The sequence below is a fragment of the Solea solea genome, chromosome 1 (assembly GCF_958295425.1).
Source record: "Solea solea chromosome 1, fSolSol10.1, whole genome shotgun sequence".
NCBI classification, from domain to species: domain Eukaryota; kingdom Metazoa; phylum Chordata; class Actinopteri; order Pleuronectiformes; family Soleidae; genus Solea; species Solea solea.
This window is the reverse complement of record NC_081134.1, coordinates 25,442,860-25,458,091: the sequence shown is the minus strand read 5'-3', so window position 1 is coordinate 25,458,091 and position 15,232 is coordinate 25,442,860. Positions and strand designations below refer to the sequence as shown.

Sequence of the window (15,232 nt, the reverse complement as noted above, 5' to 3'; positions counted from 1 at the left end):
TGACATGAGCGCGGTAGATAATGCGGCCGGTGGCGATTTTGTGCCAAAACATAAATCATCGTATTTTGGATTTAAAAAGGATGATGTCAACCAGAGCGAGGTGTTGTGCAGGTCGTGCTTGGCAAACATTGCGACGAAGCAAGGTAGCACAACAAACATGTTTCACCACCTGAAACAACACCATCGCGTGCTGCACGAAGAGTGTAATACAATGAGAGAAACACCGGGGACTTCTCAGTCATCCCAAAAGAAGCCCAAGCAAAGTGTGTTTACTGATGCGTTCAGTAGCGTTACACCGTATGAGTCGACGTCCACCAGACATAAAGGCGTTACAGACGCTATAACATCAGACTTTGCAAAAGACATGGTACCCGTGTACAGTCTCACAGTGAGTTCTCATCAATAAAACTGCACTTTCCATGTGGAAAGTTTCCACAGTCTTTTGTATTATGATGTTTTTCTTTTTCTGAAAAATGCTTGGTTTTCACCGAACCCGTAGTCATATCGTATCATATGGATATCGAGATATCTGGCATGAATATCGAGATATGAAATTTTGTCCATATCGCTCAGCCCTACTCATAACCAACATTCATGTATTCATAATATTGTCATATACTATCGTTTATGTTACTGAAAGTTATTATGTTATTATTTATTCATCACGCTATGAACAAAGTTGATTCTGATAAACTGATGGAGAGTGAGTTCCACAGGGTGGCGCCGTGGCTCATGTTTTTGCAGATGATTGATTTCTTTTTTTTCTCGTACCTTCTCCGTGTTACGGCCCTCCTCCCTGCTCCTGTCTCCGCCCTCCTCCCTGCTCCTGGCTCCACCCACCTCCTCATACTGGCTGTTGTTGAGGACCCAGGCCGCCGTCCTCTCCACAGGAGACATGGCCACCACCACAGCGTCCGCTGGAGACGCCACCTGTAAAAACACAACGTTAACGTGCCGTCAGACTGAAAGCTTTGCCCATCAACTGAGGCAGTTCATGTTTATTCACATATCCATGTTCCGTGTGTCTGGGTCTTACCGCCTGAAGCTGTTTGGCGGAACTCTTTGGGGGCGGAGTCGTGTTCTCGGCAGAACAGGATTGATGGCGGCTGGCGTGGCTGGTGGTGGGCGTCGGCTCGGTGTTAGCGCTGCTGCTGCTGCGTACTGAGGTACAGTGAGGAAGAGAGCATGGCGTCCGTGCCCTGCCCCCTCCCTTGCTCTGCTGTTCAACCTTGACGATGTGGGCGGTGCCCGTCGTAGTGCTCTGACGGGGGACAGCGACTGCCGTAGCGGTGCTGGGGGGGAGGTCGGGCGGTGCGTGGTGGCGAGGCGTCGGACAGTCCTCACTGTGCGTGCTCCGCTCGTCCAGACTGCTGTTGGAGGGATCTCGACCTTTGACCCCCACTTGGCTGCCGTAGTCGTCAGAGTTGCTGTGGCTGTTGAGTGAACTCTCGGTGCTCAGGTTCTCTGAGCTGGAGTCTTGTGGCGCAGAGTGGGCGGAGCGGGTGGAGAGGCTGTGGGCAGGGTTACTCAGGTGGTAGACGGGGTTCTGGAAGGACAGAGGCTGCAGGCTGCGTGGTTGGCTGACAGACGGGTGCAGTGGGCGCCTCACCTGCGGGGCGCTCTGAGGCTGAGTGTCTCTGGGTGGGGCTTTGACCTGGTGCGGCGCCGGCTGGGGCGTCATCGGGTTGGAGTGGGAGTGGCTGTGCGGTAACGCTGCGTGTCCAACGGACACCTGTGAGCCGGCCCTGCTGAGGTGGGGCGGAGCCTCGTGGTGCAGGTTCTGAGCGTCCTGCAGGTCGACCAGAGACACGCTGCGGCCGTTTGACAGAAGATCGTCACGCTCTTCATGATCCGAGAAGCTGGCGTGGAAGGAGGGGCGCTGTAACAGCAGGGGGCGCTGACCTCTCACATAACCATCCACACGCTCTGTGGACGGAGACTGAAGGCTACACACACACACACCCAGACACGCACACACACACAGACAATATTTCAAATGCCAAATTTATAAAATCAGACATTTGAACTTAGTGATGGAGGCAGCAGAGGATCAACAACTCTGTGTGTGGGTTAAAATCACCGTGACGACTGCCCACACTCACCTGTCAGTGGGATCCTCAAAGATTCGCTGTAACCCTGACGACAGGCTGCTGCTTATGTTGTGGGTGGAGCCATGGTCCTGGAAACGCCGCAGCTGCTGCACTGGCGTCGGGGAGGCCAGACAGCGAGAGATGTCTCCCAGAATCCCCGGAAGCGGGCCCAGCTTTGCTACGGTGGCCTGCAGGAAGGAATTTTCACCCTGTGGTTGTTGCACGTGTGTGTGTGTGTGTGTGTGTGTGCGTGTGTGTGTGTGTGTGTGGCGGCACCAGGATGCAGTGGTAGTTTGAAAATGAAAACAAAATGGTGGCAACAGAGAGAGATGAGAGAGAGAGTCGGCCATACAGGGGGAGGAGGGGGAGGAGGAAAACAACATGAGGGAAAGTTAATGGAAACAAAAATAAAATAAAGTAGAACAGACATGCTTCTACTGAACAGAAGTGCATCAAACAGCAGAGCCATGCTGACGGGTGAGACGGGTGAGACACAGCACAGGGGGAGGTGTGTGTGTGTGTGTGTGTGTGTGTGTGTGTGCGTGCCCCGCCCTCAGACACAGACGGGTCAATCAGAGCTTCACTCTGAGCGTTGTCAGAAAATCACAGGTGTATTTATTCAAATAAACGGGGGCTGAGTACCATTTAGCTTCCTTGCTAGGGCTGGACGTGTACGACTATCTCTCCCTCGCTCAACCACTCACTCGCTTAACCTCGGTTAACCCTCCTGTCATCATGTGATGATTCAAAAACTATGGTCAGGTGATCTGTCCACGTGACTCCGCCTCTCTCCCTGTGTCAGCTGAGCTTTGTGCTCATATACTCGTCATCACAGTAGAACCTCAGGACTTCAAAGGAACGAGCGCCCAATCACAGACGAGATTCAGCGTCACGTGTCTCTGTCATTCTTCAACGTTTGAATAAAGTTCTCTTTGAAAAGGAGCAGAAAATCCACAGCCATGAAATCTAAATAACTGCTGGTGACGACCGTGAGAGTGTGAAGCGCTCAGAGATCGTGTGACAGAGAAACAGAGATGAAAATGAGTCGCTGACGTGTCGTTTCACCTTTGACCTTTAACTCTGGAACAAACGCTGTGACTTTTACGGTCTGACAGTAAATCAGTGGCACACGTGTAACTTCTCAACTGGAATGCGGCCAACTCCCAGTTTCAATGTAAATGGTACATAGCAATATAGGGGGGTGGGGCTTAGCCTCAGGTCAGAGTTCACACACACACACACACACCTTGTCGAGCTGGGAGACGACCTCCCACAGCAGAGCGTGCAGCACGGACAGCTCGCGGCCAAGGTCGATGTAACCCTCGAACCCCGGCGTGTTGGACAGCGTCTCTGGGTTGGAGATCTCTGACAGGAAGCGCATCATCCCCGCCCACTCGTGCTCCAGGAAGTCGTTCATGAAAGCCATGTACTCTTCTTTGTTTCCAAACCTGCAGAGAAACATTTAAAAACAACAAGAATAAGCCTGGTAAAACAAGGCTCAGGCTGGTGCTGCGTCCACACGCTCGTACTCACTTGGTGAAGTTGGCGAGGTTCTGGATGACTTTGGCGATGAGCGTCAGTGTCCGTGACGTCTGGTCGTCGGGATATTCCTGCATCAGACTGAAGAGCGACGGCGACATGATGGCCGGGCAGAGGAAGCGCAGGAAGAGCGAGGCGCTGATCAGACGCTTGCTGATGTCCTGCTGGTGACCGCGAGCCGTGCATTGCTGCTTCCATGACGCAAACACCTCCTTCAACTCACGAGGAAACACACTGAGGAGACGAGGAAAGAGGGAAGGATGCACATGCTTGGCATCAAATCATCAGACTGAATGAAAATGATTTGCATAATGTGGCTAACATGAACAAGTCTACGACATCTACGTCACATGTTCACGTCTTTATCTCACTGTGAGACACACTTTTTCAACACTCACTCTCCCCCACACACACACACACACACACACACAAACACTCTCCCACACCAAACCTCATAGAGAAAATCAGTGATTTTAGCTGGAGCTGCTGGTCCTCTGCTGCCTCGTGTGGTCACTTTGTGTCACTGAAGTAAGTCTAAATGAAATATTTCAAAAGCTGATTTCATTAAAATCAGACATCTGTACTTAGTGATGGAGGCAGCTGTGTGTGTGTGTGTGATGTTAAAATCACTGATTTTCTCTATGAGGTTTGGTGTGTCTGTGTGTGTGTGGGGGGGGGGGGGAGAGAGTGAGTGGTTAATATTAGTTTAGACATCATCTTCAGTCGTGATTTTTATGTAAATGACGGGGGAGTGGCCTGTCGTACCAGTAGGAGTTGATGATCTTGCAGAAAGCCAGTTCACAGCACATCTTCAGATTACTCTGGTGTTCAGCCAGATCAGAACCAGAACATCGACTGGGATCAACCTCACAGTTCTCATCGGACTCATACAGAGCTCTGATGAACTCACCTGGGGGGTTGGGGGGGGGGGGAGAGATAACATTATATATTAGATAACATACATACATACATACATACATACACACACATATACATATATATATATATATATATATATATATATATATATATATATATATATATATATATATATATGTATATATATATATATACTGTATATAGGTGTATATACTTGTACAGGTATATATATTTACAGGTGTGAATCAGCTGCTTGGACACTCACCGAGCGCGTCGTGCAGATATTTCTGTCCCACCAGTTTCAGATACTCTTCGATGGCCTTGGTGGCCAACGTGTTCTCCCTGAAGATGAGGACATCGTGGTCGGCACACCTGTCCACCTCTGACATCACCAGGTCTGTCAGGAAGTCCTGAGGACAAGGACAGACAGCATGTGTCTCATGTTCAGTCACTTTAAAGCTTAAATAAATCATAAATATGTTTGTATGAGTGTCTATGTGAACATCTGACTCGTAGATCATTTCTAAATCTACTGCAGCGTAAAAGCAGCTGAGAGTCAGTGTTTCTGACCTTTGCCCTCCCGGTGCTCTGCAGGATGTGGACCAGCGCACTCGCCATCTCCTCCTTGTTCTTGACGCTGATGACGGGCTCCAGCACCGAGCACAGCATGGAGTAGTTGTTGGTGACGAACTCGGCGAACTCCTTGTACTGCTCCATGGGCAGGATGGAGATGGTCTGGAAGCGAGTCTTGATGCGGATCGAGGGGCCGCCGCCCTTGGTCTTGCTGGTGGTGGGCGTGCTCACCGGGTACCACTTCTCCACAAACTGCCGTCCCGTCACGCCAGACACCGGGATGTTGACCAGGCCCACGTAGTTGTTCTTGTCCTTCTTCTTCTTCTTGTCCATGTCGCGGTAGATGTGCACGGTGATGCTGTGCACGGGCGGCAGGCCGCCGAAGTCAAAGTACTCACCCCAGAACAGGCTGTCCTGGCGGGTCTTGCTGGTGGTGCGGGCGTAGAGGACGTCGTCCAGACACAGCTCGCAGAAATACTTCTTCCTTGGCGGCAGGTCTTTGGCCTCGATGATCCATAGACGCAGCAGGTTCTCAGCTCGGCGACAGTTGTCCTGGAAACACACGTTTGTTTTGTTTAAAACACAAAGGAGACACACCTAGACGTGTTCTTCCCGGGCTCCACACAGAACATGAAGAAAAAAAGAGAGTTATTATAGAACATCTTCACGTCTTTATCTCACTGTTAGACAGACAGGAAAGTCACTCTCCCACACCATAGTCCAGCTGGCGGGGACACAGGAGCTGCTGGTCCTCTGCTGCCTCGTGTGGTCACTTTGTGTCACTGGTAATCTGGATACATTCACTAGAATAATCTGATTATGATAACACAAATAATAAAAAGTAATCTGATTCTGAATGCCTCTACTTTCAATATTATGTTGCAGTTAAATTATAACCAATATAATCTGAATACACTGACACGAGTAATCTGATTGAATGTAATCATTTAAAGAAATACAACAGGTTTTTATCTGAAATCAAAGGGAATAATGAAATCATGTGATACAGATTATAGCCAGACAATTTACAGTATGTGTATTTCAGAGCGTATTTACAGTTTATTTCACAGTGTCTTTACAGTGTTTTAACAGTGTATTTTGCAGTGTTTTAACAGTGTACTTTAGAGAGTTTTTACAGTGTCTTTACAGTGTTTTAACGGTGTATTAGCTGGGGTGGAGTGGCTCAGTGGTTAAGACCGGTACCCTGTGTGAGAAAGACATCATGGTCGGAAGTTCAACTCCACCCCTTGCTGATTGTACTCAATTCCATTGTAAGTCGCCTTGGATAAAAGCGTCTGCTAAATGACATGTAATGTATTTTAGAGTGTATTTTACAGTGTTTTAACAGTGTTTTAACAATGTATTTTACAGTGTTTTACCAGTGTAATTTACAGTGTTTTAAAAGTGTATTTTAGTGTTTTAACTCATTGGCTGCCAGCCATTTCCAACGCAGTGGCCGAATTGAACGTCTATAGCAGTCGATGGAAGCCAATGAGTTAACAGTGTATTTGAATGTTTTAACAGTGTTTTTAACAGTGTATTTAACAGTGTATTTTAGTGTTTTAACAGTGTATTTAGAGTATTTTAGTGTTTTAACAGAGTATTTTACTGTGTATTTAACAGTGTTTTTACAGTGTATTCAGTGTATTTTAATAGTGTTATTACAGTGTATTTTGAAACTCTTCATGAGTCCAGAGAAACGACCCGTGTGCAGCTTTATATCCACATTCATCTCCTTCATATCAGGATAAACACAGATTATTGATGGGATTGATATCCTGGTGTACTGTCTATGATGTGAATGAGGGATTTTCTGGTTCTGGTCTCACCTTGTTGGGCTGAATGGTCCTGCGCAGGTTCTCCATCCACTTGTCTCTCTCTGACGCCGACGAGCAGCTGAAACACTTGCTGCCGCCCGAGTACGTGACCTCGAAGCAGAACTCCTGTCCCAGGATGCTGCAGTGCAGCGGTTTGACCAGGACGTCCTCCTCCATGTTCAGGTCCAGTGCCTCCACCGCGCTGCCCGGGCTCAGCAGAGACTCATGGGAGCTGGACTCCTTCAGCTTGGGCAGAGCGCGGGACCTGGAGGACGGCAAGACCATTAAGTCCAGTTGTTCCAGGACGTAAGAAAAAAAAAGATAAAACTGAGCTGCCAGGGGGCGCCGCTGTCATGTTACCATGACAACCTCCTCTGGTCACCGGCTGTCAACACACAAACGCAGTAATACCTACGGAAAACAACCACAGAGCCAGGTGAGGGGAGTTCCCCAGAGCATCCTCAACTCCCCCCTGCTCCCCCGTCCTCCCTCCTCCACCCTCCGACCCACAGCTGGAGCTCTGTTCACTGAGGACACCGCGAGCCCAGCATCGTCTTTATCAGGTGTCCCCGTGCTCCATCAGCTGGTAAACAAGGTCCAGGGACAACCCAGGGCTTCGGGCCTGAGGGAGCGTTTCCACGGTAACAGCCTCTGCGGGGAGTGTGGGCGCCAGGCAGCAGGAACAGGTGACGCAGCGAGATGGCAACGATGTCCCCACGAGACAGACGCACGTCAACACCTTACTTCACCTGTCAACATGGCCGCTGTCTTTACAGGGAGAGACAGATGTCTTCATCTTCAGTGGACAGACAGATGTCCTCAGAGACAGACAGATGTCTTCATCTTCAGTGGACAGACAGATGTCCTCAGAGACAGACAGATGTCTTCATTTGACAGGTAGAGGACTTCACCGGACAGACAGACAAATGTCTTAAGCGGACAAACAGAAAGACTACTTAGCTGTTTGTCTCATTCTGACAGAGACTCAGAGATGCTGTGTCAGACAGGAAGTGCTGTCCTCCTGCATGAGGACAGAAACCTGATCCTGTCTGAGAGAGACACACACACACACACACACACACGCACACACACACAGACTAGGGCTGGGTTATACGTATGGACTAAAACTCATATCTCCATATTTTTGTTAGAATGGCGATATTATAATATATTATAATGGTATAATGATATTATAACGGTATAATGATATAACGATATTATAATGCTAACGATATTGTAATACATTATCACGATATTATAATATATTATAACGATATTATGTGTTGCATGTTTGAAACATGTAAAGTATTAGAAAAGAAAATCTATAGCAATAACGTACACTACAACAAAAAATGGAAACAAAAACAGGCCTACAGCCTCACAGTATTGCACAGAAACAGGCAGTCTTGTATAAAGTACTTGAAAGCGATATTTGAGTAAAAGTACAAGTATCTTTGGTAGAAGTTAAAATCACCTTTTACAATATTACTTGAGTAAAAGTCTTAAAGTACCTGACATTTACTGTACTTAAGTATCAAAAGTCATGTACTTCAGTATTACAAGTAAAAGTAAAAGTATTTAAACAAAGTGAGCACTGACAATTTTGAATGTGACATTGATTGTGGCTTCTTAACAATAAAAGCATAATAATAGGCACAGGCGAACCTTCTGTCATGAACGGTGACAACCTCTCTGTGTCTGCTGGGATTTTCTTCTAGACGTCACACTGTGTTTTAATTCAGACCAAATCTGTGGCTAACTGCTAAAAACTAGCGACAACAAACAGGCGTTAGGTCACCAGTAACGAGTAACAGAGATGGTTAAGGGAAATGTATCGGAGTAAAAGTACACATTTAATTTAAATAAAATAACAGCGCCATTATTCTTTTTCTGCTCACTCTCCACCTGCACCGTGTCCACCACGTTTTCCTTCAAATGTCTGTTGTGATGCGTAGCGTGGGAGGGGCAACACTACATAGTACGTACATGTAAGGGGCGTGGCTTAGCAGCTGAGCAGCTGAGCTCGGCTTGTAGGCTCAGAGAGAAGCAGTCGGCTTTATTAGCATTCGCAAGACAACATTAAAATTATATATAATATATAATATAAAATATATAACATACAATATATGATATATAATACATAATATACAATATATAACAATTTTGTCTCCACTACATATTTCTGCATATTCTCTTATCGATATAACTTTTACTACCAGCTCTAACACACACACACACACACACACGCACAGACACACACACCCAGTGACAGACACACACACAGACAGACAACCACAACAACTTCCTGACCTTACACAGGAGGAGGCGGATTCAAACCCACTGACTCCGCCCCCTCCACTGACCCCAGCAGACCCATGGTTCAGCTGTAGTCAGAGGTTTTGAACAGGAGCACCCCCCGCAGGTCAGGTGACCTCTGAACAGTAAAAACATGGCCGACATCACTTCTGTCAGATTTGTTTCACGATGTTGAAATTTGTGTTGTGGGCGTCATGTTTAGAGGGGGTTAAAGGTCACCTGTCAGGCTCAGCGGGTCGCAGCAGTGGAAGTCTGAAGCTGGTGTTTCGGTCCAGTTTGGTCTGACTCTTCGTCCTCTTTATGGAGACTTTGAGACGTTTACTGAAGAAACCCTGAGAGACAAAGACAACAAGGACAGACATCAGATACTCTTCACCCTCCTCATCCTCTCACTGTCAGCAGTCTGACACCAAACAGTGAGGACCACACACACACACACACACACACACACACACACACAGAAAATCAGTGATTTTAGCAGCAGGGACACAGGAGCTGCTGGTCCTCTGCTGCCTCATGTGGTCACTGTGTGTCACTGAGGTTAATCTGAATGAAGGTTATTAAATGCTGAATTTTACAAAGAAGACATTAGAACTTAGTGATGGAGGCAGCAGTGAATCAACAGCTCCTGTGTGTGTATGTGTGTGTGATGTTAAAATCACTGATTTTCTCTATGAGGTTTGGTGTGGGAGAGTAAGTGTGTGTGTGTGTGGGAGAGTGAGTGGTTTACAAACTTCAGTTTTAGACAAAAAAACTAATTTTAACATTTAACAAAAGACATGATCCTTGTCTTTTGTTAAACATATTCAATAAAATCTACGGCAGGCATCTTGTTTTCACTGAGCGCGAGCCTTTGTGTCTCAGGCCGGCTCTCAGCAGCAGGGGGCGCTCACAGTGAGGGAGCGGGCATTTCAAGTAAAAAGTGCGACTCAAATATTAGACGTGATCATTAGTGAATATGTGAATATTCTGAACTCTGAAAATAATGTGTGAGGAGAACTTAACGAGGTCTACACACACTAACACACACTAACACACACTCACTAATGGCGCATTTCCACCGGCTCTACTCGCCACGCCACGGCATGGTTTAAGTAGCGTTTCCACTAGCATAGTACCTGGTACCAGGTACTATTTTTAGTACCTGCTCAGGCGAGGTTCCAGGTAGAGTTGTTCCGATTCCAAAACCAGTATCGGAAATGCCTCCGATACTGCCGAAAATGTGGGCATCGGTATCGGCGAGTACCGGAGTCCATGCACCGATCCGATACCACGTAATTTATTAGAGCTCCGTTAGCTCTGACACGGTTCTTCTTCGCTGCTCTCGAAACAGTTGCGCTGTGCTGTTTTAGAGGCGTGAAGAAGAACGGATCACCTGACACCTGTAGACAAGGAGCTAATGTTAGCTCATCGTGTCGGCGGTTTGGCAGTATTTACCAGTTAGCTCTGTTAGCGTTGTGAGCTGCACTAGCTCCGTTAGCACGCCTACAGTCAAACTGGAGCGGCCCGTTTATTAAAACGAAAAGAGCAGCGCGACAACTAACCAGCGTACCTGTGTATGTATGCCTCTGTTTTTAAAGTTTAGCGTTACTTCAGAGACTCATTTTAACAATCTGGAGTCATGTAAAAATGATGTCACGCGCGTCCTTTCCCAGTCAGTCGTCATGGAAACATGAAGCTCTGCCAGTGCTGCGGTGTGTGGACCAGAGTCAAAACAAACGTAAAAGCTAAAAAACAAAATAACATATCACTGGTAAAAATAAATGGTGTCCATTTGCTGTATTTGTTCATGTTTTACAGAGAGTTTAACCTGAGCCAAACCTTACCACCGATGATAATCATATCACAGTCATGCAGGCGTAGTATGATATATATTTTTTTATAACACACTGGTATCGGTATCGGTACTCTGTATCGGCCGATACCCACAGCACAAGTATCGGAATCGGTATCGGGAGGGAAAAAATAGTATCGGAACATCTCTAGTTCCAGGCGTGCTTAAGTAGGTAGTATGCGATGATTGGTCAGACTGCCGGCCGCTGACTGGCCTGAGTCCAGTCACAGGAAGAGACGTCCCACACAGAAATAAAGCCGAACAGCGCTGAACTGTAGATCACTAAAAACTACTTAATTATCCTAAAAACGTGGGTTAATCTCCAACAACTACCAGGGAAACCTCTATATTTAACAGGAGTCTTTTAAAGTGGAGTGGTGTATTTAGGGACAGCGTCGCTGATCGCAAGCGGCATCACAGACCGCTGCCGCTGTAGTCTGTGGAGTAGGAAGCTGTACTCCGGAGACGTGTGGACAGAAATCAAGCCGAACAGTGCCGAATTGTAGATAAGTATAGACATGTGTTTAGGAACAATCCTAAACACGTGGGTTAATCTCCAACAACTACAGAAGTCTGGTGTAAAGTCACTAGTCACTCGTGTGTGTGTGTCGCGTACAAAACGAAGTCACCGCAGTTTCTCTCAGCTGTGCAGTGATGACTCCGCCCACGTTAAGTAGGTACTTTTTGTAGTGGAGATGCAACCTAATCGTGACGTGTCGTACACGCACACTTACGGACACACACACACACACACACACACACAGATCACATTACTGATGAACAACAGTGATCTGTGATTCTGACGCTTCTACCCAGAATGTACTCTGCCTGTGTTTACTGTCTGCAGAATGCAGATGTTGAACAAACGTACAACGCTTTTCTGTCAGGTGAGTGTTGTGGGTGGAGCCAGTCTAGCTAAGAGTGAGAATGTCTTAATGTTGAACGACGAAAACCAAAATAAACTGCTGCAGAACCTCCTCAGTGTTTGAGAACAACCACCTCCTTACCTCCTCAATGAACCCATCCTCTGTAGAAGCCCTCTGAACCCTGACCCCGCCCTGGCTCTGTTGTGTGTCACTTACCGAGACTTTAAACGGCGAGGAGTTTGGGTTGTCGATGGCGACGCTCTTCTCCGAACTCCCCAGACCGGAAATGCTCCTCCTCCTCGGCGAACGCTCCGATGACGCTTCTGTAGACAGAGAGACGACAAACGCTTCTTCACCATCAACTTTCACAGCACGAGAATCAGGTTAGGGGCGTAGCCTGGAACGAGCCGCGGGCGGCGGGACATGCCCACTGCCTCGCTGTGTGGGAGTGGACGCACGTCCCTGAAATATCATGTCTAGAGACTTCAGTGGACATTTGTGCCATTTCCATCCTGTCATACAGTGAGACGCATGCCCCGCCTCTTCACTCCAGCAGCCAATCATCTGCTTTTGAGGCTGATGGAAAGACACGGACTCAGGACAGCGTCTCCTTCACATTCAAACTGTCCATAACTGTCCATAATCTACAGATTATTCATGTCATCGTTTCATTTCTACAGATTATTCATGAGTGTTGTCGCTTCATTTCTACAGATTATTCATGATGTCATCGTTTCATTTCTACAGATTATTCATGATATCATCGTTTCATTTCTACAGAATAATCATGATGTCATCACTTCATTTCCACAGATTATAAACTGAACGGCATGGACACAGCATTGGTCTGGATGATCGGGAGCGGTGGTGGGAGGAGCCAAAGTTTCCCAACTTCTCGTCAATAACTGATTTCTTCACAGATGTGAGGATGTTTCTTCCTCCTCTCTCTCGTGTCAGCAGGTTTGCCTGAATGAGCTCACAGCGCCCCCTGCTGGACCACGGCCTCGTTCTCACTTTGATCTAGAGTTGGACATCGTTGGCTCGACATCGCACTTGTGACTCTTCTGTGACAACACTCTCTGACCAAATAACACAGATGTTAGAGCGGCCTCAGCTGTTTACGAGAAGAGACGCTGTCCTGGTTTCATGCTGAGCTCACACATTCACACGTTGACCGTGAATGCGTCGCGGAACTGCTGCCGCCAATCAAATCACAGTATGCAAATATGACAGCACAAGCGCGAACAAATCAACACTTCTGCGTTTCAGCTCAAACATCCCACAGCTCTGGAGACGCCGCCGGGACACGATCTGACAGCAGCTACTTCCTGTTGACGATGTGACGTTATTTAAAATCCCAATAATCTGCCGTACATGGTTTCAACAGGAAGTCGTCTCACTTGGCACACACCGAATAAAGTCGGGTTTCCAGTAAAGATCGGGGTTACTGACAGACTCCGCCTCCAGCTCCAGGAGTCAGACACGCCCACTGACCAGAGTACGTGTGCGAGAGTGCGAGGTTTCATCTGTCGTCAGAAACACGTGAAAGAAAAAAACGTTTTCTTCGATGAAAACGACAAAAAGCTTCTCCCTCACACACACATGCAGCTGTGTGCGTGTGTGTGTGTGCATGTGTGTGTGTGTATGTGCGTCTGTGTGTCTGTGTGTATGTGAGTGTGTGTGTGTGTGTGTGTGTGTGTGTGTGTGTGTGTGTGTGTGTGTGCAGCATGCAGCGCTCAGTGTTTCTCTGCTGGATCATGTTCCAGCTGCAGGAACCATCAAACTTTCATGCATCGACCGTCACTTCACTTCCTCCTTCAACCACCAGAGACAAAGTTCAGGCAACATGCTACAGGAAGCCAGCCATGACAGGTGGGTCACATGACACAGAGAGAGAGAGAGAGAGAGAGAGAGCGAAAGGAGACAATACCTCGATCACAGCTGTTCCCCATCATCTGAGGAGAGGACGCACACGCACACACACACACACACACGCACAGAGTCAGATGGGATTGGCCGGAGCAGCCTCCACCTGTCAGCCAATGAGGTTAAGCTACAAACGTCTGTCTTCTTCCCATGAACATCCTCGACTTTGGCGTCCACCCCCCTCCTTACCTCACCCTGCCTCACCCACCTCAGCACTGCATCCTTCCTCCTCGTCCTCCTACTCCTCCTCCTCCTCCCCTCTGCACTCTACAGTAATTCTAAACCTCTCTCTCTGTCTCTCTCTCTCGCAGTAGTTTTTACTGCATGTTTTCAACCCATCACTTCCACTACACTGTCCTGCTGTCTTCTTCCTCCTCCTCTCTCTCTGCAGCAGCCGCAGTGTCTCTCTCTCTCTCTCCCTCTCTCTCTCTCTGCACTCACAGGATAATTAGTGAATAAGTTTCCTTTCAGTCGACTGATGTGGGACACAACTCTGGAGGCTTCACTGTGTGTGTGTGTGTGTGTGTGTGTGTGTGTGTGTGTGTGTGTGTGACTGATCTGGTTACAGGTTGGTAAAATAGCAGGTCACCTTGACGACAAACTATCATCTCACTCTCACACACACGCACACTCACACACTTAAACAGACTACACAAAGTCTCATCACTAACTTAAACCATAACCACCATTCAAATCTTAGTCCTAAACTTTAACCAGTTCCTTCTGCCTCATTAGGACCAGGTTTTGGTCTCCATGAGGACGACTGACGTCATGAGTGTTTGAGTATAAAAAATATCGTCTTACTCTTCTCTGACCACAAGGTGGCAGCAGCAGTAACAGCAGCTGCAGTAACAACAGCAAAAGTAACAGCAGCTGTAACAGCAGCAGCTGTTGACTCAGGTCCTCCTCAAACTTTCACAACAGATATTCAAAGAATTTCTTTTCACGTCATGAAACCAGTTTTGCCACGCCTCTGCATGTGTCTGTTACTCCGCCTCCTCATCCTCTCACATTCCTGAGTTCATTCACAGAATCTCTGCAGCCTCTCGGTGCTCCAGTGTATGAAGATTTTACTCCAGCTAGCTAAAGTATGAGTTAGCTTCTTGCATGTATCATTAGCCACCCACGGCGCTATGATGCTAATCTCCGCCCCGTCGTCTGTCCCTGTGCCTGTCAAACTGTCCTTTTGTGTGTGTCTCTGTGTCTGTCCAGCTGTGTGTGTCTTTGTCTGTCCAACTGTCCCTCTGTGTCTGTCCAACTGTGTGTATCTTTGTGTCTGTCCAACTGTCCCTCTGTGTGTGTCTTTGTGTCTGTCCAACTGATCCTCTGTGTGTGTCTTTGTGTCTGTCCAACTGTCCCTCTGTGTGTGTCTGTCCAACTGTCCCTCGGTGT

At 47.5% G+C, this 15,232-nt stretch overlaps 1 protein-coding gene across 7 annotated transcripts in view; it reads right to left on the bottom strand.

Annotated features, from left to right (window-relative positions):
- rasal2 (RAS protein activator like 2) overlaps nucleotides 1–15,232 on the bottom strand; it is a 37,986-nt gene that overhangs the window by 4,571 nt on the left and 18,183 nt on the right. For 4 of the 7 annotated variants that reach the window (XM_058635054.1, XM_058634907.1, XM_058634745.1 and 1 more), the window contains 11 exons: nucleotides 12,131–12,237; nucleotides 9,434–9,546; nucleotides 6,911–7,163; nucleotides 5,079–5,633; nucleotides 4,774–4,918; nucleotides 4,395–4,539; nucleotides 3,624–3,863; nucleotides 3,337–3,538; nucleotides 2,103–2,299; nucleotides 1,037–1,946; nucleotides 772–930 (listed from right to left, as the gene is read on the bottom strand). In XM_058635054.1, coding sequence (XP_058491037.1) covers nucleotides 772–930; nucleotides 1,037–1,946; nucleotides 2,103–2,299; nucleotides 3,337–3,538; nucleotides 3,624–3,863; nucleotides 4,395–4,539; nucleotides 4,774–4,918; nucleotides 5,079–5,633; nucleotides 6,911–7,163; nucleotides 9,434–9,546; nucleotides 12,131–12,237 — 3,026 coding nt within the window. Of the gene's footprint in view, nucleotides 1–771; nucleotides 931–1,036; nucleotides 1,947–2,102; nucleotides 2,300–3,336; nucleotides 3,539–3,623; nucleotides 3,864–4,394; nucleotides 4,540–4,773; nucleotides 4,919–5,078; nucleotides 5,634–6,910; nucleotides 7,164–9,433; nucleotides 9,547–12,130; nucleotides 12,238–13,844; nucleotides 14,050–15,232 lie in introns of those variants that run through there. The other 3 variants (XM_058635061.1, XM_058634993.1, XM_058634825.1) reach the window with 3 other exon arrangements.